Source organism: Saccostrea cucullata, unplaced genomic scaffold (assembly GCF_032062105.1).
Source record: "Saccostrea cucullata isolate Sc308-1 unplaced genomic scaffold, CSIRO_AGI_Scuc_v1 ctg948, whole genome shotgun sequence".
Lineage (NCBI taxonomy): Eukaryota > Metazoa > Mollusca > Bivalvia > Ostreida > Ostreidae > Saccostrea > Saccostrea cuccullata.
In genome coordinates, this window is record NW_026925011.1 from 110,833 (window position 1) to 135,490 (window position 24,658).

Sequence of the window (24,658 nt, forward strand, 5' to 3'; positions counted from 1 at the left end):
CACAGTAGCAAATCTGAGGTTACGATACATGCAGTAAGGTCCTGGATGGCACAAGCAAAATTTATCGCATACGAAAATAATTATAACAAAGAGCTCTTATCTTTTTCAGATCATATTTAATAACAACACAAAAATACTGGATAGTTATCTAAATTTATTTACATTAAATATCTTCAGAAATAAATTAAATCAAATTATTTGTACTCAGTCTCTTCATTATTGCTGAGATAATTTTTCTCATGATTGCGCCCACAAATATGAAAACTAGGTAAGTTTTGTATTGGTGAAAGTGCATGCACTAGTCCATCTTAAGCTTAATTTGCACTCCATTAAAGTCAGGAATAAATGTGCAACATCTTTAACAATTGTCCAAATTTTGTTCTTGATTTCCCCCCATGAATTTAGACGGCTAACGGTTTGGATGACTTGACTCTCTCGCCGTACAAATCCAGTTCCGTCTCTTTTTGGTCCAGCCAATCCTCGTAAGTATCGCCCGCACGAGTTTTGCCCAGGGACCGGAGGTAGGCCCTCAGGGCCCCGGGGCCTCGTTCAGCGAGGGGCATGTCGTCCTTCTGACGCTGAAATTCCACTTTCTTTTTCTCCACTTCCCTTTGAGCTAGCCACGTCTCATACGACTGAGATTTTTCGGCCTCCAAGCGTTTTCTGTGAAAGTATTTTACATATATCTTAATTAATTTAAGTTCAATATAGTTATTCGTTTATCCTCAACTTATTTCAAGTATTCTTTAAAAATACATTACGGGAAAAGTTGCAAGAAAATTTCTAAAACAACAATACATATATTAGCAGGACATATGACATCTATCGTTATTATAAAAGCCAGTGATCATCGCTCTGTAGCATTACGACTAAAGATACATGCACATCCAACTTTCTATGGAGAAAAAAAACTTTGCCAAAATGATTGTGATTGCAAAAGCGTTAAAGAAATGCGGACAGATATGTATACATTGTTAATATTTGTCCCATTCCTGTATATATAGTTTGTTTCTATAAAGTGACTACGGATAGCAAACATACCTTCTCAGCTCGGGGTCACTGAATTACAACATACAAATATCAATTTATGTTCAAATATGAAATGTATTTCGCCTTCACCTTTAAACAAGTTACTGGCAGTTAGCATTGAATTTCAAACCCTCGTTATTTTGTTCAATAAGCGGTCAACTTTGGACAATCTTCACCATACAAAAAAGATTAAATGGTACAATACACTGAACACGACATATTGTATAATAGACACGAAAAAATAGAGGACGGCTACAAAAGAGACGGGTGAGTATGACTGAGGAAAGAGAGAGGGACAAAACCACGTACCTCTCCAAACTTGAGCGGCGTGAAATGAAGGAATTGAGATCTTACTCACTTTTTAAAATGCGACAAATATGAACACGTACTTGAGAACCGTAAGAATCAGATAATTCATTACGAAAAGTCCAATGGCTTGGCATTTTTTTAAAATATGTAGATAGAAAAATTAATGGAAAACAACAGATTCATGCAAATACAATATCTGCAGTTATTAATTAAACATTTGCACAGAATTTCGAACTTCTGAAATCATGGATTCATTAAAGCCGGTTCCTAGCAAAGGTCATTGCTTAAACAGGATTGGATGAGTATTACTTGTTTTCAACAAAGAAAGAGAGCCTATTTCATTATACCCCATCGACACCCCCCCCCCCCTCCTCTTCATTTTCTGGTTTTATGCAAAAAAGGTATGAGGCATATCATTTAACTTGGAACAAAAGACATTTGTACTAGTATGTCCCTTGGGCAAATCTTAAGTTAGGAGGCCACTTGTGCACAGTTAAGGTCAAATCTGTGAATATTAGAATTACCATGGTATGTGGGCTTTGCATATTTTTTTAGCTTCTGGAATAGGGAAAAGTACCATGTGTTAAGTGTTAATAAACAATCACTACATTTGAAACACACAAGGTAAGATTCAGTCTTTTTTAAGGAAAAGGGGAATACATGTATTTAAAAAAAAAACCTTTTTTCTTCATGTTCTTAGTAACAAAGCTATGTATTTCATATAATCAACTTTATGATTTCTTGTTAACTAAGATGTATTGTATAATGTTAAAATTTTGAAATAAGAAGATGGAAAAATAAGTTTTATACATGCAAATCTACATGTATTAAATAAGATTGATTCTAAAAAAAGAAGTAATATACATGTACTTGAGTTTAGGTAATACATTGTACAAACAATTTTCCAGCTTTTTAGAAAAAAAAGTATTATTTTAAATATTGATTTTAAAATCCAAATATACAATTTTTTCCCATTCATTGATGAAGTTTCTTTAAACATTTTTTGGAAGCATTACGTAAGATTTAGAATAAGAGAGCTCAACAGAAAATTTTTTTTTGAAGAGGAAGAAAAGGGATATTAATATATTAGCATAATTTATGACATTATGCTTTGTCTAGCTTAAAATAATTTATATTTCATGAAGCACACAATAATAAGAAATAATACTGAAATAAATAAAACAGAAAACACAAGATATTAGAAATAAACAGCTGTGAAATCTACAGCAGTGATTTACTCACTCTTCATTTTTTCTGCATTCAAAAATTTAATGCAAAGGAGTTAATACAATACAAACAAGGTTATAACATTTAGACATAATTTAATAAAAGAGTTCCCCTCCCTTTTAAACCAATATTTCCCAAGGCCTATAACCCAATGCCAAATTTCATTAAAAAAAACAGAGACATGTTACATTTTTGCATAGTAAATCAGGAGGAAATTAGTGTGTAAAATTAAATTTTTAAACATAATTAATTTGACTTCCAACGGCAAGAGGTGGCTTCTCCATTTGAGTGAAAAATTCTCGAAATTAAGGAAATTATGCAATGTTATCTAGGTGTGGTTTCGACTTTGAAGTTATGATTTCATGCAAGGAACAATATTAAAATTCTGTAACAATTCTTAATTAGTAGAACATGTTATTTATTATTGAGAATCAACATTTCAGGGTAAAACAATAAAATAAACAAAAATTTTAAATAACTTGTCTCTTATAAAGAAAAATTTCTACTGATTTAAGTTGCTTTTTTTACTATGAATTTACTGACTTTCTATCACTTGTCAGAAACAATAACAGTCATCAACAAAGCCTTCAACTCACCGTTCTTCCTCTTCCTGGCGAATCTTCTCCTCTGCCGCTTTCTTGATGTCAATGGCTCTCTGTTCCACTGCCTTTTTCTTTTTTAACCACTCATCATAAGATACACTTGATTTCATACTACAAAGATTCACATTTCATACTACAAAGATTCACACAGTCTTATTCAAAATTTCATCTTTGTTCAACTCACTTGCTACAAAAAGGATTTTTTTGTATAACATAGATTCTAAATTGTTCAAATCATGACCCCCGAGGGTAGGGCGGGGCCACAATGGGGAATCAAAATTTTACATAGAAATATATAGGAAAAATCTTTGAAAATCTTCTTCTCAAATAACAAATGGATCAGAGACCTAATCTATGCAAGACAGAAAAACAGTTAATTTCCATATCCTTTAATTTCAAAAAATTAAAATAAGTTATATTTTGTTTCAGTAAAATAAAAGTCTTACATTATCAATTTACAACAGATCTGTCAGCCACATCAGTGAGGATGTACCACTATGTTTCCAAAACTAATACATGTACTCAAATTGAGACAGTACTGAATCATTTTCAAAGTGAATTTAATTCAAACCTTGATTTAGTTTTTTGCCTTTCTTCTCTAATTACTGGAAGCTTGTAGTTACCTGTAGAAATAAAAATGACCTGATAAAATGTGCATATACAATTGACAAATTAAACATATTGGAAGCTACATTTTACAACTCATAGCAGCTGGTACGTTATTTAAGAAATCTAAGATATACCATCCACATTAATTGAACTCATACAAGTAGATATATTAGGGATGTCAACCATTCGTCTTCATTGAATATGCTTCCGGTTAACCGGGTACTCGATAGAGATAATGCTAAAGAAACTGTTTAAGTTTAAATTAAAGTAGAATGAATTTACTAAAATCGGTACTCGGTTACTCGGAAATGTATATTTGTGAATATTTCTAAGCTTATTTATTAATGCATTAAACAATCTGTTTTAAAACTTTAAATTCTCATTGCACTTGTACCTACGGTAATTAGGGTTTCCTACTTTCTAAATGACCGTTATCGCCCGTGGCAGTGTTTATACAGTAATTATCGTGACCAATTTATACCTGAAGCACCTGGCTTTTCTCACCTTCGGCTGTCTTCCAACCTTATTTTTTTAATTTGCTTTAATTATTTGTTTTCACGGAACATCGTTTGAGGCATGTTATGATTAAATAAATTAGATAACCCAATGTCAAATTTCATTCAGAGACATGTTACAGCCGTAAATTAGTGTGGAAAAGATTACACGCGCGATTGTTAATATGGTTGTGTTTGATTACATGCCATATACATGTACAAATGGTTAAAGGCAAAGGCTAAAAAAAATGATGTCCATCGTAGCACCAAACTACAAAACACCGTCCCGTAATACTATAAAATCTAGGATCAGAATAAAGTATACGAAAATCGTAAATCCGCTCTGTTAGAACTTGGTCAGGTTCAAGTCAAACTGTACAACTGATACCTGGACGTCAAACGCAACAAAGAGTTACATTACAACTACGGAGCAGATTATTTTTTTTAAAACAAAAACACCATGAACCAGTTACGATTTTATTTCTTGTGTTTATCTGATAAATAAATTGAACTTTAAAAATTGTTGTATTAAATTTCGTCGGGCACGAAGTGCTCATCATTGTTACAACAGAAATGCACTTACAGCTAAACCTCCTATCAGAGCATGTGGTTTTATTTCTACAAGAGTTTACAAGGTTTTACATTCATCAATTTACTTGTTCTTATTTATTTACACTTTTACCGAGTACCCGGGTACTCGATCGGAAAAACGTCCGAGTAACCGAGTATTAAAAATTGACCGATTTGACATCCCTAAGATATATACAACACAATTTCTAAGATTAATTATAGACACTTTTAAAAGATGTAGAATGTCAACTTCTCATCAAACCTACCATCTTCATCAAAACCATCAGCATCTATCTCAAAGCTCTCCTCTGTTCTTGGTCTCTCTAATAATTTTAACTCCTCCTCTGTAAATCCACGATTCCGGACTTTCTTTTTTGGAGATCCTAACCTTGTTCCCTCAAACTCTCCTGGGGGCAGGATGTTGGTCATATAAAGCTGACACCTATCACCCTTCATCCACACTGGGAATGCCGAGTCAAAAAACTGGTGGGCCATTCGGTCTGGTTCCTCACTCGGCTTGGTCCTCTTTGCTCTCTCTTGCCAGCGGAAGAGGAATAAATGTCTCTCACAACTCTTGTGATTGAACTTAGCTGCTATTGATAACGCTGTGGCACCATCCTCATCTTCTGCATCAATGTCAGCACCTTAGAGGGAAAAAATATCAATTTATATATGCAACTAAATTAAATAACACTTGGAAATATAGATCTATGAAAATATAAAGTACTAAATCCTTGTAAGTTTGTTTGTTTATACAGTGTAATATTTAAAAATCTTTTTATATTTACAGTATTATACAAGATGAACATTATAATGGCTTTACTACAATGCTGAATGTGAAAACTTAATTTCATTAATAACCTTTCTCTAACAGAATGTCCACAATATTGCCACGTCCCTGGGAAGCTGCCACATGCAGGGCTGTCCGACCACATGGAGTACAGGCATTTAAGTCTGTTCCTGATAATAAATTAATTTTAAAATATTAGAATAACAATTTGTAATATGTATTAATAATTTCTACATTTTTAAAATTCAGCTATGAAAAAATAACTCTTATTCTGTGCAGAATGAGATAATAAAGACCAGAATCAATTATTATTCTCTTCTATTCTATATAAATGCCTCTAAACAAAACTTTGATAAAATTAATTGGCAAGCAAAATTACCTGCTTCTATCAGTCGTTTGACTAATTTTTCATGGCCACGGTGAGCAGCTATGTAAAGAGCTAGAAATGCCCTCTCCTCTAACCAAGCTTTTCTGGCTTTCTTTGTCATGTAATCACTGTGAGGAGTTTTATATGAGGTGGGATTTGTAACACCAAGACTGAAAACCTGCAAGTTTAATAATTTATATAAAAATGAACACATTATTCAGCTGCTACTTGCAACACTGTCTTTTGCTTTCATTAAAAGAAAAATCTAACTTCAAAATTCTTATATCAGTCAATTTGGAGAAGAAAACACCATATTTTTACCTATGGATAATATACTTACCCAGTCAATGTCATTTAGAGAGACAGCTTCTATGAGGTCTCGCCACATTGGCCAAACACCAAGATTTAGTGTAGCACCTGGCACAATGTCATTGCTCCGAATTGTTGAATGTTCCAATAACTCACCTATGAAATAGAAGAAATTGAATTTTTTTAATCCAGGAATTTAAAAAAAAAAAAAACAAATAGCAATTATATAGTTCAATTATCAATCATACGAATTATCCAATCACGAATGTTAAATGGCAGAATTTGTCAAAAATGTGTTGATGTAGTTTTTGTTTTCTTCATTCAGAAGTGAAAAACTGAATTCAGATATCTTGGAGACTAAACGCACCAGTAACACCAATGTGTGTAAATTATAGTTCTTTACAAGTAACCCAAAGATGAGAATCATAAGACAGACCCAGACCCTCTGAATCTCCAGTCAGGTGCTCTACCACCTGAGCTAGTATCTGCATGGCTACCAGCAATCAGACCCATCTTACAGCCACTAAAGAATGGACCAGTAATATTTTGCGAGTTGTAGTGATCATTTTCCTTACACACACTCTCAACACAATTGATGAAAGGCTGGGTCTGAATTATTCAAGTAACCTGAATAAATTTCTTTGCAGTTAAATATTTCAGTACGTTACCTGCATCAAGATAACTGATTTTTTGCATGTGCACGGGAATTCCTGCAGCAAATTCCATATATCGTTTTAGTTCAGAAATTTTCATATCCCCAGCAATATGTTTCAGAGGAAATTTATCGTCTGTAAAAAGTCGAACTTGGATGTCGAAATGCGTACGTTCTCGGCCTGTATGGCCACGACTGCGAATTCTTGAACCCATTTTACCTTTAGAGTTTGATTAATTGTACTACATGATTCGAAATATTAACTGTTTAAGATGATAAATAAAATTTTATCAATGTTCCAGATGCTCCTCGGAATCCATGTTGTTTACATAGAGACGAATTAGCCCCGCACAAAGAAATGGCTTGAATATTTTTATGCTGATAAAAACGGAAAAGTATTCTCATTATTTTAATCATTTTTGTACAATTTTATTATCTCAGATAAAAAATACAACTATATTTTGGTAGAATCAGTGGAAATAAACATGCTATATAATATCATTCTTTTTTTTCCAACATCAAGAAGTTACATAACTGTACCGCAGTGAATACCGAAGTCAACATCCGCTGCAGAGATGATTCGAACTGTGTGTGGAAGAGTTTTGTCTGCGGCCGTAAGTTTTCAATTTTAATGCAAATTAACAAATATAATTGCATTTAAAACTTGTAGAATCATGTATGAAGATGATGTTGATGAATTTTAAATGAACTGGATATGTATCTTAGCTTTCCTAAAAATTTAAGTGAAGTGAAGGTCATTGATAAAAAGTATTCAGAAGATCTTATTTGTTTGCATGATCTGTGTACGGAGAAGCATAGAAAATGTGTGATATCGTGTTTATGTATAAGATCTGTAGCCTAGTGTGACACATATCAATGATGCAAAGACGTTTATATTGTTGAATAAATAATGAATTCTTTTGGTAATTATGCAACTAAATTTCAGCATATTGTTCATGTGAATTATTGACCGCAGATAAATTGCTTTATGTTAATATTCATTAGTTTCTGTGTTTGAGACAGAGAGAGATTATGTACATTTTTCATTGAGTAATTACTATAACTGTATTATCAGACTATTGTTTTGACAGTCGTCGCAGGTGCGGAACTTCCATCGTACAGCAACAGCATCTGGGTCACAGTCATTTGTAGTAAGTGATTAATACTGATTAGTTTGGAATTAGTTTGCTTATCTTCAAGTCAAGTAAATTTTATTTATAGTCGGCACATATATACAATACAACAGAAATAACATGAGCTGTGGTGAGCTCTTTAACCGACTTAAACATATTTACACAGAGATAAAAATTAGTAAAAATATACATTGTTAGTAAAACAAAAGATAATTTAAATGAAGCCATTTAAAATGACACTTTAATGATAAAGAAAAAAAATCACAGATACTAGCACCTATTACATTGAATAAATTAAAAAAAGAAGCAGCATAAATTGTTTTGCACACGGATGATTATCACAGTCCTAATAAGCACTGATCATGCTGATTCAAAAAAAATAATTGAAAGAAATAAATAATGAAAGCGCAGTACAGTACATAACATTTACAAACACTGACAGAAATGAAAGTTGAACAACAAGGAAAGCAACATAGAAAGCATGCAATTTTTTTTTTTATCTTACCGGTATTCTTTTCATTTTTTTTTTAAATTAAACACTTTTCTTTCCTAAACACAATTTGTTAATTTTGATACTTAATTAAAGTCAGTTCTCTCTCCTTTTTATGTTTGGGGTGAGAAAAAAATGATTTATAGATTCCAGGAAATTTTCTTAATATTCCCTGGGTCATGAGTTTTAATACATAGTATTGTGTTGATATATTTTCTGTATTCCAGCACAGAGATTCACCAGAAAACAATCCAAACACTCCTTTTGAATTTACACCAGAAAATTTAAAGGTAGAAGTATAACATTTATTGAATTTCATTAAAACATTTAGTTTGACAGTCTGGCATTTGGGATGAGCACATTTTCATAAGCATATTCATATTAAGTAGAAACCAAAACATTTGCATACACTTTTAGCTTTGCTCCACCTCTTCAAACTGAACAATATGTTTTGAAGGCCAAAGCTTAGAGTTAGACACACTCAGAATTAGCTGCAGAACTGTAGCTCTCTGCTTGAGAAAATGCCAACAGATAAAGCAGAGAGCTACAGATCAAAGCATTGTAAACCCTTTGATTTACGCCAGCATTATTTTGTTGCTCACTTTGGGTATTTTTTTTTTCACTTGAATTAAATCCTTTCCCCACTTTAAAATTGAAGTCTGATAATTAACCATGGAGCTTCCCTTTTATTTGTTAACAAAATTTCTTGATATTGTAATTAAAAGAAAAAATTCTGCTACCACAAAAAAAAAATGTATCCCTGAGAGGAATAAAGTAGTGGTTTCAACTGAAGGTGCTTATGGAAAAGTTTATACCCATTTGCTTCATGATGTCACACAGCTTTGTAAAATAAAAGATAACATACACATATAGGTAATTCATTTGAGTGTGATGTTTACTTTAGAGGGCAGAGGTCATCATCAGTAATTACCCTGAGGGTCACCAGGCAGCAGCTGTCATCCCACTCCTGGATTTAGCTCAGAGACAGCATGGTAAGACAACTCACAGCTTTTCCATAGAGCTCTGTAGAGTAACTAAATGTTCCGCCATTTAACCATCAAAATTCTAAAATAGCAATTTAATGAATTAAGTTTCAAATTCAACTTACCAACAACAAGTACTGTATCATGGATTATGGAGCTAGAGTGAAATGGAGTGGTTTATGCATAAATAATTTTCATCAAATTACTTTCTCTACTTCATGATTTTTTTTTTCCAGGATGGCTTCCAATCTCAGCCATGCATAAAGTGGGAGAAATGCTTCAGATGCCAAAGATGAGAGTGTATGAAGTCGCCACATTTTACACAATGTTTAATAGGTAATTTTTTTTATTCATTCATTCATTTGTTAGGCATTGTAAAAACTCTCTTTTTCCCAGAGAAGGAGATAGAAAGTCAGACATGAAATAAATTTATTCATGTAACTTGTAGTACTATAAAATTGAGGAAAAAAATGCCCAATGTTTTTAATGATGTTTAAATTTCCTTTTTACAGGAAACCAGTGGGTAAATACTTTGTACAGATCTGCACCACAACACCCTGTATCCTTGGAGGCGTGGGGTCTGATATTATACTGAAAGAAATTGAGGAAAACTTAGGTAAACAAAAGTAATTTTTACAACTGTAGCAGAGTTTATTGTAAAAAATGAAAAAAATTGAAATTACACAATGTTAGTGATGCCCGAATTATTGGTTGTACTTATATAACCCATTGCTATACAGGAATTAAGCCAGGGGAGATGACTGAGGATGGGATGTTTAGTTTGCTAGAGGTGGAGTGTTTAGGAGCCTGTGTTAATGCCCCCATGGTGCAGATTAATGACGATTATTACGTAAGTAATGACTGCTTACCTTTTCTAATTGTGTCTGTATAACATTTGTAGCTTCGGCAAATTTATAATTTAATTTAAGTTCCTCACTTCAATCTACCATATGTTGATGATCTTTTAACTGATTGAACAGGTGATAGACCTTAATTGTGGATTATTTATTGCACTGATCTACTACAGCATACTTTCCTGTCAAAACTTTTTTGATGTTTTTTTTTATTTTATTTTTTTAATCATTGTTTTAGGAGGACTTGACTGTAGACGATATAAGAAGAATATTGAATGACCTTAAGCAAGGGAAGAAACCCACTCCAGGACCACAGTGAGTTCTAATAATATTTATATGTATTACATGTATCTATATACTTGTAGAATGAAATGGTCTCCTAGAAATCAAATTTGTTTAAATATATACCACACAAATTACATAATTTTAAAAATTGTCTCAGCAGCAACATTTCTTATGTATGTGTCCTGTGAAAAAGAGAAGTACATGTATATTTAAAGTTACAGGTGCTTTGAATTTTTAAATTCTCTTTCCATATTGGGGTTATTTTTTATTTCAGGAGTGGTCAAAAACACAGATTTGCCTCGGAACCCAAAGATGGGTTGACCTCATTAACGGAACCACCCACAGGCCCTGGGTTTGGGGTCAGACCTGACTTATAGGACTTAATGAATATCAAGACATGTTGATATGCCAGTCTAATATTGATGAACAGTACTAAATGTGTAAATACTTTGAGTGGTCATCCATTGTTATGGACTTGTGAAATTGTTAAATGTTTAGGAAATATGAAATAAAATTTATAAAACAAATGTTGTGTAATTAATCCTGTGTTAAAATTGGATATACACTTCAACATTTTACATGATTTATAGGGAGGGGGTTGTTTTTATGTCCCTATGCTATTTTGAAACGTTCAGAACTTCTAGTGTTATCCCTTTCCATCTAATAATAGATTTTTAGAATATAAAGAAATTGTAAACCTTCTATGATGTTAAAAATTCTGCCTCTCTGAAACCATCCCTATTAATCTTTACAAATATTTTTTACTTCAAATCCCATTTTAGTGAAAATTTGAATAATAAATCAAAAACTATGTGGTGAAACCTATTCATTTTACTCGTTAATACATGATTCAAGTAGTTATTTTCAATTTTTGACAAAAGTTTGTGTGTATCATCTGTCCTTAAGATTAAGTTTCATGTTGGTTGACCCCTATTTTTCACAAAAGTTATGTCCCTTGATTAGAATTCGAATACAATGTAATAACTTTTCTCAGTTACTGATGTTCTTTTACATCATATTTTAAGTTGACATTTTGAACTGATTTTATTTGCATGTAGATATGCTTTCAAACTACCAGTATCTTCACAGATGTACTTAATCTTTCATACCATGCTTAATTTACATGTCCTGTAGCATGAATTACTTTTTGAGATAAAAAAAATTCAATTCAATGTAAAAACTTATTTAGTTCCATTCTCTAATAAATTTTGCCCATCTTACAAGACTTGCTGTAAATGAAATACATGCAGGTGTCTAGCAGCCTAAAATTGTTTTTTTAAACTTTTTTAGACATGCCAGGGACGTATATATATTTACTGTATCATACCTGGTTTTGCTAGAATTCCTGAAATAAATCTTATATAAATTCAATGAAAAATCTGGGAAAAAAAATGATTTTCATGTTGATTCTATTATTTTTTTTTTAAAAATATTTCTACAACTCTACCTTTGAAAATGCACCCATTCAAATTACCTTCCTACATATACCGGGGATATGCAGTTGTCAAGAAACTCTTACTGTAAATATTTTTTTAAAAATCCCCTTCAAATGTCAAAAATTGATTGCACTAATTCAGTTATAAAATTCCTATTTCAGCTCTAAAATTTACCCGTTTTTATTTTGGTCTAAGAGAGCTGTTCAGTATTTATCCGGAAAATAATGGGTTTTTTGGTTCGGATATTACAATTTCAAGATGGCTGCGCCCATGTAAAACATGTCAAATATTTAACTTATGAAAAGATATATCTGCATGTTCGTAAAATTACGCATTTTAGGATCAAAGAATTGGATCCAGAAAGGGTTTATTTTCAGAGTAAATGTCTGCATGGTAAGGTATTGCTAAAGACAAAACTTGATTCTCTTATTTTTTTTTTCCAATCGTAGAATTAAACAGGTTGGGACCAATCGCCCAAATGGGATATAATAGGGAACATACTAAAGACCTGATATACTAAAGACCTGATATTTTGACCTGATGAAAAAAATATCATATAAAATCATCAATTTAAAGATTATATTTCAAATATAAGTTGGAAAATTATTGATGAAACTATACTAAAATACACTTTTTAGGGGATAACACTGACTTTGTATCAAGGAGTACTTACAAAAAGTTGTTGACCTGATATTATTGAATGACCTGATATTTTTGAATGACCTGATAATTTTAGGGAAGACCTGATATTTTTATAAATGACTTGTAAGGGATTGTTTTAAATATATCTGATATATTAAATAATTCTTTTAGAAAGATGAAACACTTTAAATGGTTTTGAGAAGAAAATGTTTGCAGCAATTTATGAAAAAAAAGGATTTTGAAATGACCTGATGATTTCTTACTAAAGAGTAAAGACCTGATATTTTTTGATGACCTGATATTTCTGAATGACTTGATGGATTTAAATGACCTGATTTATTATTATATTATTGCTTCATATTTTCAGAAAAATAAAACAGTTAAATCTTTTAAAATTTGAATATTTGCAGCAATTGTATTTCATTTAAGAATATCAGGTCTTTAAAGTAGAAATATCAGGTCATTCAAAATTATCAGGTCATCAAGTTTTGTGAATATACCTTGATATATAGCAAAATAATCTACAAATTATCCACTAAAAATGTAATTTAATATAATTTCAACTATCATCATCAATAATTTTCCCTAAAAAAAACCAACATGAAATAGAAAGTTTAAATTGATATATTTTTTTTCATCAGGTCAAAATATCAGGTCTTTAGTATATCAGGTCTTTAGTATGTTCCATATAATAGTGCGTTTGGGATATGATATCCCAAATGGGCTATAAATTTACAGTGCAAAAATTAAAAATTTTTATTTTGGCTATAAATATCATAAATCCGGACACTTAAAAAAAGGAATAACTTTTGGTTGACAAGTTTTCCTGTATGCCCATTGTTTAGGAGATTGATCCCTCGGAAGTTCCTTAACTTCTTGGGGATCAAGCTTGCAAATGGTAGGGGTGCAGAAAAACTTGCTTACCAAAAGTAATTCCTTTTTAAGTGACCTGATGCGGATTTATAATATATTTATAGCCTAAATAAAAATTTTCAATTTTTGCACTGTAAATTTATAGCCCATTTGGGATATTATATCCCAAACGGACTATTATATCCCATTTGGGCGATTGGTCCCAACCTGTTAAAGTTCTCTATCAGTCTATGGGAATTACTAAAAAGTCTACTTGTGTAGGTTTTTACAGTGTAAAATATTATTAATTTAGTTATTTTATATCAAATCTGAGTTATTACAACTTGTTTCCGAATCCTGTATGTATCATCTACTGTGTATATATGATGTCTAATTTAAATGAAAGAAAGGTTAAACTAAGTCTGCAATATAAATGTGTCTCGGGACAGGTCCCAAACCGTGGGAACAACAACAGTACATTCTAAACTTTATGAAACCAGTGGGCAATGTCACAAATTGTTCAGCTCTAATTTCTGAATTTTTTTTCCTTTCAAATACTGTCAAATCATCATTATTCGGGAGGGGGGGGGGGGGGGCATGGACTTAAGAAATTTCATGGGCCATCCTAAACCACAAATTTAAATTTATATCCCCACAATCAATACTTTGTCAGAGTATCATGAGTTCACTTAGCAGTATGTATGATTAACAAACAAACTACTTCAAACCAGAAAAAAAATTGATTTTCCTCAAGTATTAATTAATTTAATGATTCCATTGTAAGTAGAATAAGATAGGGTACATTTGTTGAAAATTGAATACCCAAACTTAGACACTTTTCATGTTACAACTTTACAATATTTTCTAGTCATCCATTTATTTTTTATGGACAGATGTCAGATAGTACCACTAGTAAAACAGATTTCAAACCGTCAGATGATGATTCTTGCTCTAACCAAATGAGTGGAGAAAAAGAAACAGACCAAACTCAGACTGTCTCTATTCCAAGTACCAGTAAATCAGGAATATCATTGGAGAATTTATCAGGAAAAGCCAGGAGAGCACTCATAAGGGTTAGTATGGGTCATGCCACAAAACAAAAAAAATAACAGCATGTTGAGGTTTTATTATGTATAAATGTATTAAATAAAAAGTTAGTTTTACCACAGTTGTTGCTGTGTAACCTTTCTGCTAGTTTAGATAAATTTGACTTTAATTTATATTCTTTTTCAAATTGCCTGAAAGTGTGTCAAGAGATCTTATCAACTTGCATTTTCATTAAAGCTCTGATTTATTATTTTTTACTTCAAAGAAAGAGAAATACAAGGAGTTAAAGAGGAAAAACAAAGGATTGACAAACAACCCTAACCCTGGATACAATATCTTTAATGAAACAGAATACTACTTTGAAAATGGTAAGTTATCAAAACCTCTAATACTGTATTCTGAATGGCATGACCCACCCCAAAATAAAAATAAAAAAAAAAATGAGTGATACAGATTTTTACTAGCAAATCATCTAATTTTTTTTTTATACAAAAACCTGCATTTTCTATTTTGATGGAGAATACATGTATGTTGTAAAACCATTAATTTTTATGAAGTAAGAAAATTGTGGTTTGTGGAGAAAAGGTAGGTCCGAGGTACTGTAAAACGAGAAAAAGGTGAAATTTCACTAATTTTGCGCCTTAAACAAATAATTAACTATGTTCTTAAAATTTATTGTGCTATTTCTTGGAAAAGGATTTCTAAATATAATTTTTTGTGTGTGTTCAAAGCTTTTACATAAGTACATGTTAACTGGAACGCGCGATTACGTAATGTCGAAGGGTCATTGGATTTTATATACACACTAGTACTACACATGTTCGGAAGACAGAAAGTTCTGCCAAATTATAATTTAATTAAACTATTGTTACTCCAGTAGTTGTTACCCGATTATTATCATTAGCACCTCCAAAGTTTGGCTTCTGGGCGCCTCGAGGTAAACAATGCAGTCAAGCATGGCGATTGAGTTTGCAGACAATACCTGATTAGGATTACCGTTTTATCTAAGTAATTTTCTGTCGATGCATGCATTGATTTAATATGATTGAAATGAGTAAATATTCCATTTCTTTTAATTGAAAATAGAAATAAAATAAATTTTAACATTGTGCCACGTCCATGTGATAGCAACACGTACTGCGGTAAACTTAACGAATGTTTACTGATATACTGGAGTACTAATGTGTTTCCGTGCTTGACTAATCAAAAAAGTCAAATACGGGTGTTGATAAAAAAAAAACAAACAAAATATCACATTTATATATTTTACTGACAAGTACAAGCGCTAAAATTTATTTGTGCCAATGCATTCCCACTTGCATTTGCGCTAAAATATGTATGCGCCAAATTTTCTCGTTTACAGTATTTGCTTTCAAGGTTTCCAAAGTACATGTATAGTATTAATCTTAGCTTGAGATTTTAAAGTTTCCTGGTTGATTTGAATTCAAAACTCTTTTCATACCAGGAACACAACAAAAAGTCCCCCCCCCCTTGCCAAAAATTAGTGATTTAACAGTAAAAATTTGTGTGGAAATCTGTTGGTTATTTCTCCTTTCTCCATGAAGGAAATTTTAATCTGAACTCAGTACATCTTTCTGCTGAAATATAAATATATTATTGGTTTTATTGTAGGTTTGAGGAAAGTATATCCTTATTTCTATGTCTTCTCCACATTTGTGAAAGGCCGCTGGTTTAATCGCACATTATGTGATATTTTCATGAATGAGTTCACATTAGCAAAGGAATATGATGTGGTAAGACTTCTTTATTTATACGCTTTAAAAGAAATTGTGGGGGTATAATCATAAAATGTTAAATTTTGACCCATCCATCAGTCAGTCAGTCCTGCTCTCCTAGCATAACTCCTCTTAAACTGTACAACAGATTTTCATGAATCTTGATAGTTAATTAGGACATAATATCTAAATGTGCATGTTTGCAGGAAATTCTAGCTGATTCATTAATTTTTTGATGAGAGTTGTACCCCTTTTGATCTTAACAATTTGGCCCCCTCAGTGAACTACGAACATTGATGTCTTTAATGATTACGATTTTCCCAAACATTTAGATGTATAGCGTAAAGGGAGGGGTTAATAATTATTCATTGCATTTAATGCATGTAGCATGCCATCTAATATGTGCAACATTATCAAGCAATAATGGAAGTTGGGGTATGCAAGTGTGATCACACTATTTTTAATAGTTTCTCCCTTTGAATGAATTACAATTACCAGTATGACTTTTTCAAAACTATCAACATACATCAACTATCAACAATACATCAATATGTATACTATATTTTTATACTATATGTAAAATCATTTTAAGTGTTATGTTTATTTTGCTTGAATAGGAAACTCTGGTGAAGGAAGGTCATATAACTGTAAATGGTAAAGCCGTGCCTCTTGAATACAAGATCAAACAAGGAGATGTCATTGAAAATAATATTCACAGGTACATTTAGAAATACTGTGTCAAAAAAAAAAAAATTAAATTAAAGACAAAACTGCTTCTTTATTAGTTTTGTCAAACTTTTGTCAAAAGTATGATACATTAGGTACTATGTTTTGTTGATGACAGGAGCAGAGAGATTTTTTTTTTCTGACCTTATTTTATTTAGCATCCATCTGGCTGTTGCATAGTTATAACTTTTGACATTTTTTCACTTCTTCAAGACCATTGGGTCAGTTTAAACTAAATTTGCCACAAAGCATCATTCGTAAAAGGGTATTCAAATTTGTTCTAATAAATGACCATGCCCTCTTTCAAGGAGAAAAAAATAAGACCACAATCAAATTCAGTTCCACACATGTACATCACCCAAATATCAAAATTTAATATAAAAAATGTTAAGAACATCAAGACCTTAATCAGTCACATTTTAAATATACAAGCAAGCCAATTAAGTGTAGATTCAAGTTTATTCAAAATATAATCCTTTAGACAGAGTTGAAACACATACAATATTCAAAGTTTTTCATAGACTTTTGAAGAACAGATTCCCTTGCCATTTTAAGCTATACAGAATTGCCAAAACCATTGTAAGAAAAGAAAGGAATGTATTTTTTTAGACATGAAAACCCAGTGTCAGGAGAGACAATTGAGGTGATTGAGGATAACAAAGATGTAGTAGTGGTCAACAAACCCTCGTCCATTCCCTGTCACCCCTGTGGGAACTACCGCTACAACTCCATGGTCTTCATTCTTGGCAAGGAGCTGGGCTATGGAAATCTCAGAAGTAGGTTATTGTAAATACAGCTTCAAGCATGCTGTGATGTATTTGGCGTAATATGAGATACACCTAAGCTGTTTAGGCCACAGGCACTTGTATCAGAAATAAATTTTTAACCCATATTATAATAATAATACAAAGTGTCTAAGTCCAAATTACACTCAGTACTAGCTGCAATAATGAAGCCCTCTCCAATTTTTTTAATCTGATGTTTTCTGGAGAGGGCTACAGTTCCACAGCGTCTCTGTAATGGTGCAAAACTATTTTTAAATACGGGCGATTGCAGGCAAAATAAATTGTTTTTACATTCAACTTACTTCTAATAAGACAAAATTTTTATTAACTGTCAACAACAAAGCCCGTTAAATGTGAACACCATGTAAATTAAATAAGGTAATTCCAAAGAAATCTGCTCCCTATAGATCCTTAATCTCATTGGCTGTCCCAAAATAAAATCTATCAAAGTCAGTAAACATGATGTTGACAAACGAAAATAACCATTATGTGGATCATTCTGTATATTTCTGGATCAGTATATGCCTTGGATAACTATAATTTGGAAGTCCAGGTAAGAAACGTTAATAAAATAGCCATTTACTGACAATTTGAGCTGAAATCTGTGCGGGAGTGAATCGCTCCCTCATTTGCACCATTACGGAGATTCTAAGAAGTTGTAGCCCTTTCCCCCCCCCCAAAAAATAAAAGGTAGAGGGCTACATTATTGCAGCTAACTCAGTACCCCCTTCCTCAGAAAGAACTCATTTACACTTTCGGAGGAAATGCGCTGGCAAACTGTTTAATACACAGCTTAAGTGCCTGTGGTTTAGGCCTCTGATTCATAGCAGAAGAAAGATCAAGCCTTGTTTTGGCTTTATTTTAAGTTCTGATAGACTTGATTAGGTATGTCAGCTGTGACAGACTTATTTATTTTAGTTTTGGTTTTATTATAGCTGTGTACAGACTCGATCGCTTGACATCAGGAGTTCTTATTTTCACAAAGAATGAAGCCTCTACAAGAAAATACATTGATGACATCACAAACAGGAATGTGGAGAAAGAATATGTCTGTAGAGTGGAGGGAGAGTTTCCAGAGTAAGTACAATATGTGTGTAGAGTGGAGGGAGAGTTTCCAGAGTAAGTACAATATGTCTGTAGAGTGGAGGGAGAGTTTCCAGAGTAAGTAGAATATGTGTGTAGAGTGGAGGGAGAGTTTCCAGAGTAAGTAGAGTATGTCTGTAAGGTGGAGAGAGAGTTTCCAGAGTAAGTAGAATGTGCCTGTAGAGTGAAGGGGAAGTTTCCAGAGTAAGTACAATATGTCTGTAGAGTGGAGGGAGAGTTTCCAGAGTAAGTAGAATATGTGTGTAGAGTGGAGGGAGAGTTTCCAGAGTAAGTAGAGTATGTCTGTAAGGTGGAGAGAGAGTTTCCAGAGTAAGTAGAATGTGCCTGTAGAGTGAAGGGGGAGTTTCCAGAGTAAGTACAATATGTCTGTAGAGTGGAGGGGGAGTTTCCAGAGTAAGTAGAATGTGCCTGTAGAGTGTAGGGGGAGTTTCCAGAGTAAGTAGAATGTGTCTGTAGAGTGGAGGGGGAGTTTCCAGAGTAAGTACAATATGTCTGTAGAGTGGAGGGAGAGTTTCCAGAGTAAGTACAATATGTCTGTAGAGTGGAGGGAGAGTTTCCAGAGTGAGTACAATATGTCTGTAGAGTGGGGGGAGAGTTTCCAGAGTAAGTAGAATGTGTCTGTAGAGTGTAGGGGGAGTTTCCAGAATAAGAAGAGGATTTTAGAGTGGGGGGAGAGTTTCCAGAGTAAGTAGAGTGTGTCTGTAGAGTGGAGGGGGAGTTTCTAGAGTAAGTAGAGTGTGTCTGTAGAGTGGAGGGGGAGTTTCCAGAGTAAGTAGAGTATGTCTGTAGAATGGAGGGGGAGTTTCCAGAGTAAGTAGAATGTGTCTGTAGAGTGGAGGGAGAGTTTCCAGAGTAAGTAGAATGTGTCTGTAGAGTGGAGGGGGAGTTTCCAGAGTAAGAAGAATGTGTCTGTAGAGTGGAGGGGGAGTTTCCAGAGTAAGTAGAATGTGTCTGTAGAGTGGAGGGGGAGTTTCCATAGTAAGTAGAGTACTGTCAAGTAACGAGGGTTTGACTGTAAAGTTGTTTTCCAGGCAGATTGATTTTGGCTATAAGCATTTTGTTACTTGTTATTACTTGAATATGGTATACATGTAATGCTTGTTCAACTAATTCTATGTGCAAATTCTTTGTGATTGAATTTAGTCAAAAAAGAAATAAAATACATCTCTTATGTTTCTATTTAATTAGAGAAATCACTTTTTCAGAGGGGAAGTGGTTTGTGAGCAACCCATTGCTAAAGTGTCATTTAAGATGGGGATAATGAAGTGTGGGGCTGATGGTAAACCTTCTAAGACCACTTTCACTCGACTCAGTTATAATGGGAAAACCAGTGTTGTCAAATGTAAGTCCTCAGCAATGTCCTACGTTCAGTACCAAGTGTGTTTCCAATTTGTTTTCTAAAGAATTCGAGTTTATTTGCAAGCATTTGTACAAATAAGTGCAGAAGAATATACATGTATTGCTTTCATAGTTGTTCCTGTTTTTTTCTTCAGGCAAACCATATACAGGTCGCACTCATCAGATTAGGGTACATCTTCAGTATTTAGGTCAGATTGTCCTCTTTGTTTGCTTAATTGCAAATCAAATTTACTTGTATATTTTATTCAATTTCTTTTCTTTATTTTTTCTCATGGTTTGTTTGTTTGTTTTTATTTTGTTTGTTTTTGAAAATAATACTCTTTGATTGAAGGTCACCCAATAGTTAATGATGCATGCTACAACAGTACATGTTTTGGTCCTGAAAAGGGAAAGGGTGGGAATTACCAGCTCACAGATACACAGGTAATTTTGTGAAATACATATATTGATGGACATGACCATGGACAGCATAGGAAGCATATTTTCTATGTAGAAAAGTTACAGAGTTTGAATTTTGAAATAACTGGTCAAAGTTTTAGACATTAAAAGATACAAAGTGAACTTTTCAACTTCCTCAAATTTGTGATTTTAAGAAAAGCTGTAAAATTAATTTCAGATAAGAGAACTAAAAGAAGATGAACACAACAGAGAAATGTGGACCAGCACGGGTGAAAATCCAGACTTTCTCAAACGCATTACAGAGCTCAAAGAGGAGCAAAAAAATCCTGGTGATCAGGGCGCAAATTCAGAACCAACTCCCAAAAAGTCTAAGCTTAATTCATGTGAGAAAAGTGACTCCAATTCAGAGGACAAGAAATTAAGTGATCCCTCTGCAAGTGTTTTCAAGACTGATGGTGACCAAAGGTTAAAAATGGATGGGAAACCCCAGCCTCCTTTTGAGTGGGACAAGTGGCTTCCCTCGGAGTCATGTCCACTCTGCAAGAAAAAGTTTCTGGACCCGACACCTGATCAGCTGACACTCTACCTCCATGCTTTAAGTTACAAAGTAAGTGTTCATTGACATTGTACAGTGATTTGGCAGGATTTGACATGAAATACATTGTCTCAGATAAAATGTCTAACAACTACATTCGATTTTAGTAAATGTAATTTGTATTGAATATTTAAAACAGTAAGAGTTATGCCCCTTACATTGCTGTCTTGAACCAAATAGACTCTCTTGAATAGAATTTGATTCGTTTCAAACATCAGTTAAACAGATGTAATCTAACTGCCATATTAATCTCTATGACTGTATTTCAGGGCCCTGACTGGTACTATGAGACCTCCATGCCTCCTTGGGCAGAGCCTAATTGGGAAGAGGGAACCTGACCTGAAATATTGTGTTAATTATATATAGCAGTACATGTAAATAGTAAAATTTAAAATGGATATGGTTTTGTTCTTTATATATCCTTAAAGTTGAAACTTTCAACATTTTTTTTTCAAAGTTTAGCTGATCAAGTTATGCACTCAGTCTGACTATTTACTATTAATCCTATGTTTTCCAGAGTTTTAACAATGATGCAGTTTGGTTTCCTTTTGTGTTTATTAGCTCACCTGAGCCGAAGGCTCAAGTGAGCTTTTCTGATCAAAATTTGTCCGTTGTCTGTCGTCGTTGTTGTCGTTGTTGTCGTTGTCGTTGTTGTCGTAAACTTTTCACATTTTCATCTTCTTCTCAAGAACCACTGGGCCAATTTCAACTAAACTTGGCACAAAGTATCCTTGGGTGAAGGGGATTCAAGTTTGTTCAAATGAAGGGCCACGCCCTTTTCCAAGGGGAGATAATCATGAATTTGTTAAAAATTAATGGCATTTTAAAAAATCTTTTTCTCCAGAACCCCTGGGCCAGGAAAGATGAAACTCATGTGGAAGCATCCTTAGGTAGTGTAGATTCAAGTTTGTTCAAATCATGACCCCTGGGGCAAGGGTGGGGCCAAAATGGCCGACCCAAGTTTTACATAGGAATATATAGGAAAAATCTTTAAAAATCTTCTTCTCCAGAACCACTGGGCCAGGAAAGATTAAATTCATGTGGAATCATCCTCAGGTAGTGTTGATTCAAGTTTGTTCAAATCATGACCCCCGGGGCAAGGGTGGGGCCAAAATGGCAGACCCTAGTTTTACATAGGAATATATAGGAAAAATCTTCTTCTCCAGAACCACTGGGCCAGGAAAGATGAAACTCATGTGGAATCATCCTCAGGTAGTGTAGATTTAAGTTTGTTCAAATCATGACCCCCGGGGCAAAGGTGGGGCCAAAATGGCCAACCAAAGTTTTACATAGGAATATATAGGAAAAATCTTTAAAAATCTTCTCCTCAAGAACCACTGGGCCTAGAAAGATGAAACTCATGTGGAATCATCTTCAGGTAGTGTAGATTCAAGTTTGTTCAAATCATGACCCCCGGGGCAAGGGTGGGGCCAAAATGACCGACCCAAGTTTTGCATAGGAATATATAGGAAAAATCTTTAAATATCTTCTTCTCCAGAACCAATGGGCCATGAAAGATGAAACTCATGTGGAATCATCCTCAGGTAGTGTAGATTCAAGTTTATTCAAATCTTGACCCCCGGGGCTAGGTTGGGGCCAAAATGGCCGACCCAAGTTTTACATAGGAATATATAGGAAATATCTTTAAAAATCTTCTTCTCAAGAACCACTGGGCCAGGAAAGATGAAACTCGTGTGGAATCATCCTCAGGTAGTGTAGATTCACGTTTATTCAAATCATGACCCCCGGGGCAAGGGTGGGGCCAAAATCAAGTTTTAAATAGGAATATGTAGGAAAAATCTTTAAAAATCTTCTTCTCAAGAACCACTGGGCCAGGAAAGATGAAACCTATGTGGAATCATCCTCAGGTAGTGTAGATTCAAGTTTGTTCCAATCATGACCCCCGGGGCTAGGGTGGGGCCAAAATGGCCGACCCAAGTTTTACATAGGGATATATAGGGAAATCTTTTGAAATCTTCTTTTCAAGTACTTCAAAGCTATGATTAGTGATATTTATATGGAATCATCCTCAGGTAGTGTAGATTCTAGTTTGTTCAAATGATGAATGACTTGAGGGGAAGGGGGGGGGGGTAAATTCAAGCCCGATGTGCTCAGGTGAGCGCTGTGGCCCCTGGGCCTCTTGTGTACATGTAGCCTCATTGTCACATTCTGATTGGCTTTTGAGCCAGTGGTAAATAAAAGTGTGATGTAAGTTATCATCAGCACTGTGTTCAAGATCATAGTGTCTAACTTAGCAGCTACAAGATGGTAGATATCAAGCTCTAACTTAGCAGCTACAAGATGGTAGATATCAAGCTCTATTGACTATTCAACAGACAACCCATCTAAATGCTAGCTAGGTTTTTTTATTATCAGTGCATGTAATAACTTATTATTCTAACAAAGTGAGCTTAACTAAAGTAAATTTATAAATCTAATTTACATTTAAATCATTAGGATGAAAAAAAAAACTTATATAAAGTAAGCATGTACATGTATAAGTATTTTTGTGATGTTTATCATATGGTAACTAGGGAGGCAGGATATGGTACCTAGCATCAAATTTTTATGCTTGCTTTCCCTATGTAATGGTCATAATATCATATCATTCAAGATCATAGCTCTGCAAATAAGCTGTGTTGCTGCTTTGATCCTGAAAGCACACCCTGAATCTGAATTTGGTGGTAAATCTTCAGTAAAAATGTTTTCAATCTTCTCCTATCTTGAATTGTTTGAAAATATGTCAAGGTGCATAAAAATGCAAAAATGGTAAACCACTGACAATTATAGATTAGATTATCATTGAATCTCCAGATCTTTGTTCTGATGTCCCTGAGTAAGGAGTGGAAAGATTGAGAAATGACTTGAAAGTTTGAGATTATAATTATGCGCATTTCAAAATCAAATGATGCATGTAATGCATCCATTTAATTTTTGTTTTGATGACCCAACTTGGGTATTTAAAGATGTGTTTGGAGTACATTGAAAAATGTTTTTGTACATCCATGTATTTATTAAATTTCCGTTTTGATGAACAAGTTTAGGTATTTAAACTTGCCATTAGGTATACGGATTTGTTTCCCATAGCAAATATTGATTTAACAAATACTCCTAACAGGATTTCATTTACTATAGAAATATGCTTGTTAGACCAGTAATTAAAAAAATCAGCAGTGACAATATTGTGTCCTGGTATTCAACTGAAAAATTATCACTATTTTTGGCTCCAGATTTTTAAATACCACATCAAGGTCAAGCATATAAGCTTTCATTA

At 33.5% G+C, this 24,658-nt stretch overlaps 3 protein-coding genes across 4 annotated transcripts; 2 read left to right on the forward strand and 1 right to left on the reverse strand.

Annotated features, from left to right (window-relative positions):
* Positions 1-124: 124 nt before the first annotated feature.
* Positions 125-7,310, reverse strand: LOC134267819 (protein phosphatase 1 regulatory subunit 12A-like). Of its 2 annotated transcripts, XM_062750031.1 has the most exons (9): positions 6,975-7,310; positions 6,338-6,462; positions 6,010-6,175; positions 5,702-5,800; positions 5,107-5,484; positions 3,739-3,790; positions 3,162-3,278; positions 1,042-1,059; positions 125-663 (listed from the first exon to the last, which is right to left on the reverse strand). In XM_062750031.1, the coding sequence occupies exons 1-9, from the start codon at positions 7,171-7,173 to the stop codon at positions 402-404; spliced, it is 1,416 nt and encodes a 471-aa protein (XP_062606015.1). In that variant the 5' UTR covers positions 7,174-7,310; the 3' UTR covers positions 125-401. The 2 variants fall into 2 exon arrangements, with proteins under 2 accessions (XP_062606015.1, XP_062606016.1); XM_062750032.1 differs by lacking the exon at positions 1,042-1,059 and having other exon boundaries at positions 126-663; positions 6,975-7,309.
* Positions 7,311-7,485: 175 nt separating this feature from the next.
* LOC134267820 (NADH dehydrogenase [ubiquinone] flavoprotein 2, mitochondrial-like) lies at positions 7,486-11,230 on the forward strand. Its single transcript, XM_062750033.1, has 9 exons — positions 7,486-7,572; positions 8,050-8,109; positions 8,809-8,871; positions 9,486-9,573; positions 9,801-9,900; positions 10,077-10,180; positions 10,305-10,414; positions 10,657-10,733; positions 10,978-11,230. The coding sequence occupies exons 1-9, from the start codon at positions 7,534-7,536 to the stop codon at positions 11,078-11,080; spliced, it is 744 nt and encodes a 247-aa protein (XP_062606017.1). The 5' UTR covers positions 7,486-7,533; the 3' UTR covers positions 11,081-11,230.
* Positions 11,231-12,374: 1,144 nt separating this feature from the next.
* LOC134267808 (pseudouridylate synthase RPUSD2-like) lies at positions 12,375-21,852 on the forward strand. The gene is made up of 12 exons (XM_062750017.1): positions 12,375-12,532; positions 14,527-14,706; positions 14,946-15,048; positions 16,313-16,434; positions 17,034-17,134; positions 17,752-17,918; positions 18,863-19,004; positions 20,237-20,373; positions 20,525-20,578; positions 20,722-20,813; positions 21,007-21,396; positions 21,654-21,852. The coding sequence occupies exons 1-12, from the start codon at positions 12,437-12,439 to the stop codon at positions 21,720-21,722; spliced, it is 1,653 nt and encodes a 550-aa protein (XP_062606001.1). The 5' UTR covers positions 12,375-12,436; the 3' UTR covers positions 21,723-21,852.
* Positions 21,853-24,658: the final 2,806 nt, after the last annotated feature.

Excerpts from the sequence above, each read along its gene's own strand:
- LOC134267819 (XM_062750031.1), bottom strand. The coding sequence starts at position 7,173 with ATGGGTTCAAGAATTCGCAGTCGTGGCCATACAGGCCGAGAACGTACG. Across the intron at positions 6,463-6,974 it reads AATCAGTTATCTTGATGCAG|GTGAGTTATTGGAACATTCA; the intron begins GTAACGTACTGA and ends TCTATTTCATAG. Across the intron at positions 5,485-5,701 it reads GGACATTCTGTTAGAGAAAG|GTGCTGACATTGATGCAGAA; the intron begins GTTATTAATGAA and ends TTTCCCTCTAAG.
- LOC134267820 (XM_062750033.1), top strand. The coding sequence starts at position 7,534 with ATGATTCGAACTGTGTGTGGAAGAGTTTTGTCTGCGGCC. Across the intron at positions 8,872-9,485 it reads TTACACCAGAAAATTTAAAG|AGGGCAGAGGTCATCATCAG; the intron begins GTAGAAGTATAA and ends TGTTTACTTTAG. Across the intron at positions 10,734-10,977 it reads AAACCCACTCCAGGACCACA|GAGTGGTCAAAAACACAGAT; the intron begins GTGAGTTCTAAT and ends TTTTTATTTCAG.
- LOC134267808 (XM_062750017.1), top strand. The coding sequence starts at position 12,437 with ATGAAAAGATATATCTGCATGTTCGTAAAATTACGCATTTTAGGATCA. Across the intron at positions 17,135-17,751 it reads ATTGAAAATAATATTCACAG|ACATGAAAACCCAGTGTCAG; the intron begins GTACATTTAGAA and ends GTATTTTTTTAG. Across the intron at positions 21,397-21,653 it reads TCCATGCTTTAAGTTACAAA|GGCCCTGACTGGTACTATGA; the intron begins GTAAGTGTTCAT and ends ACTGTATTTCAG.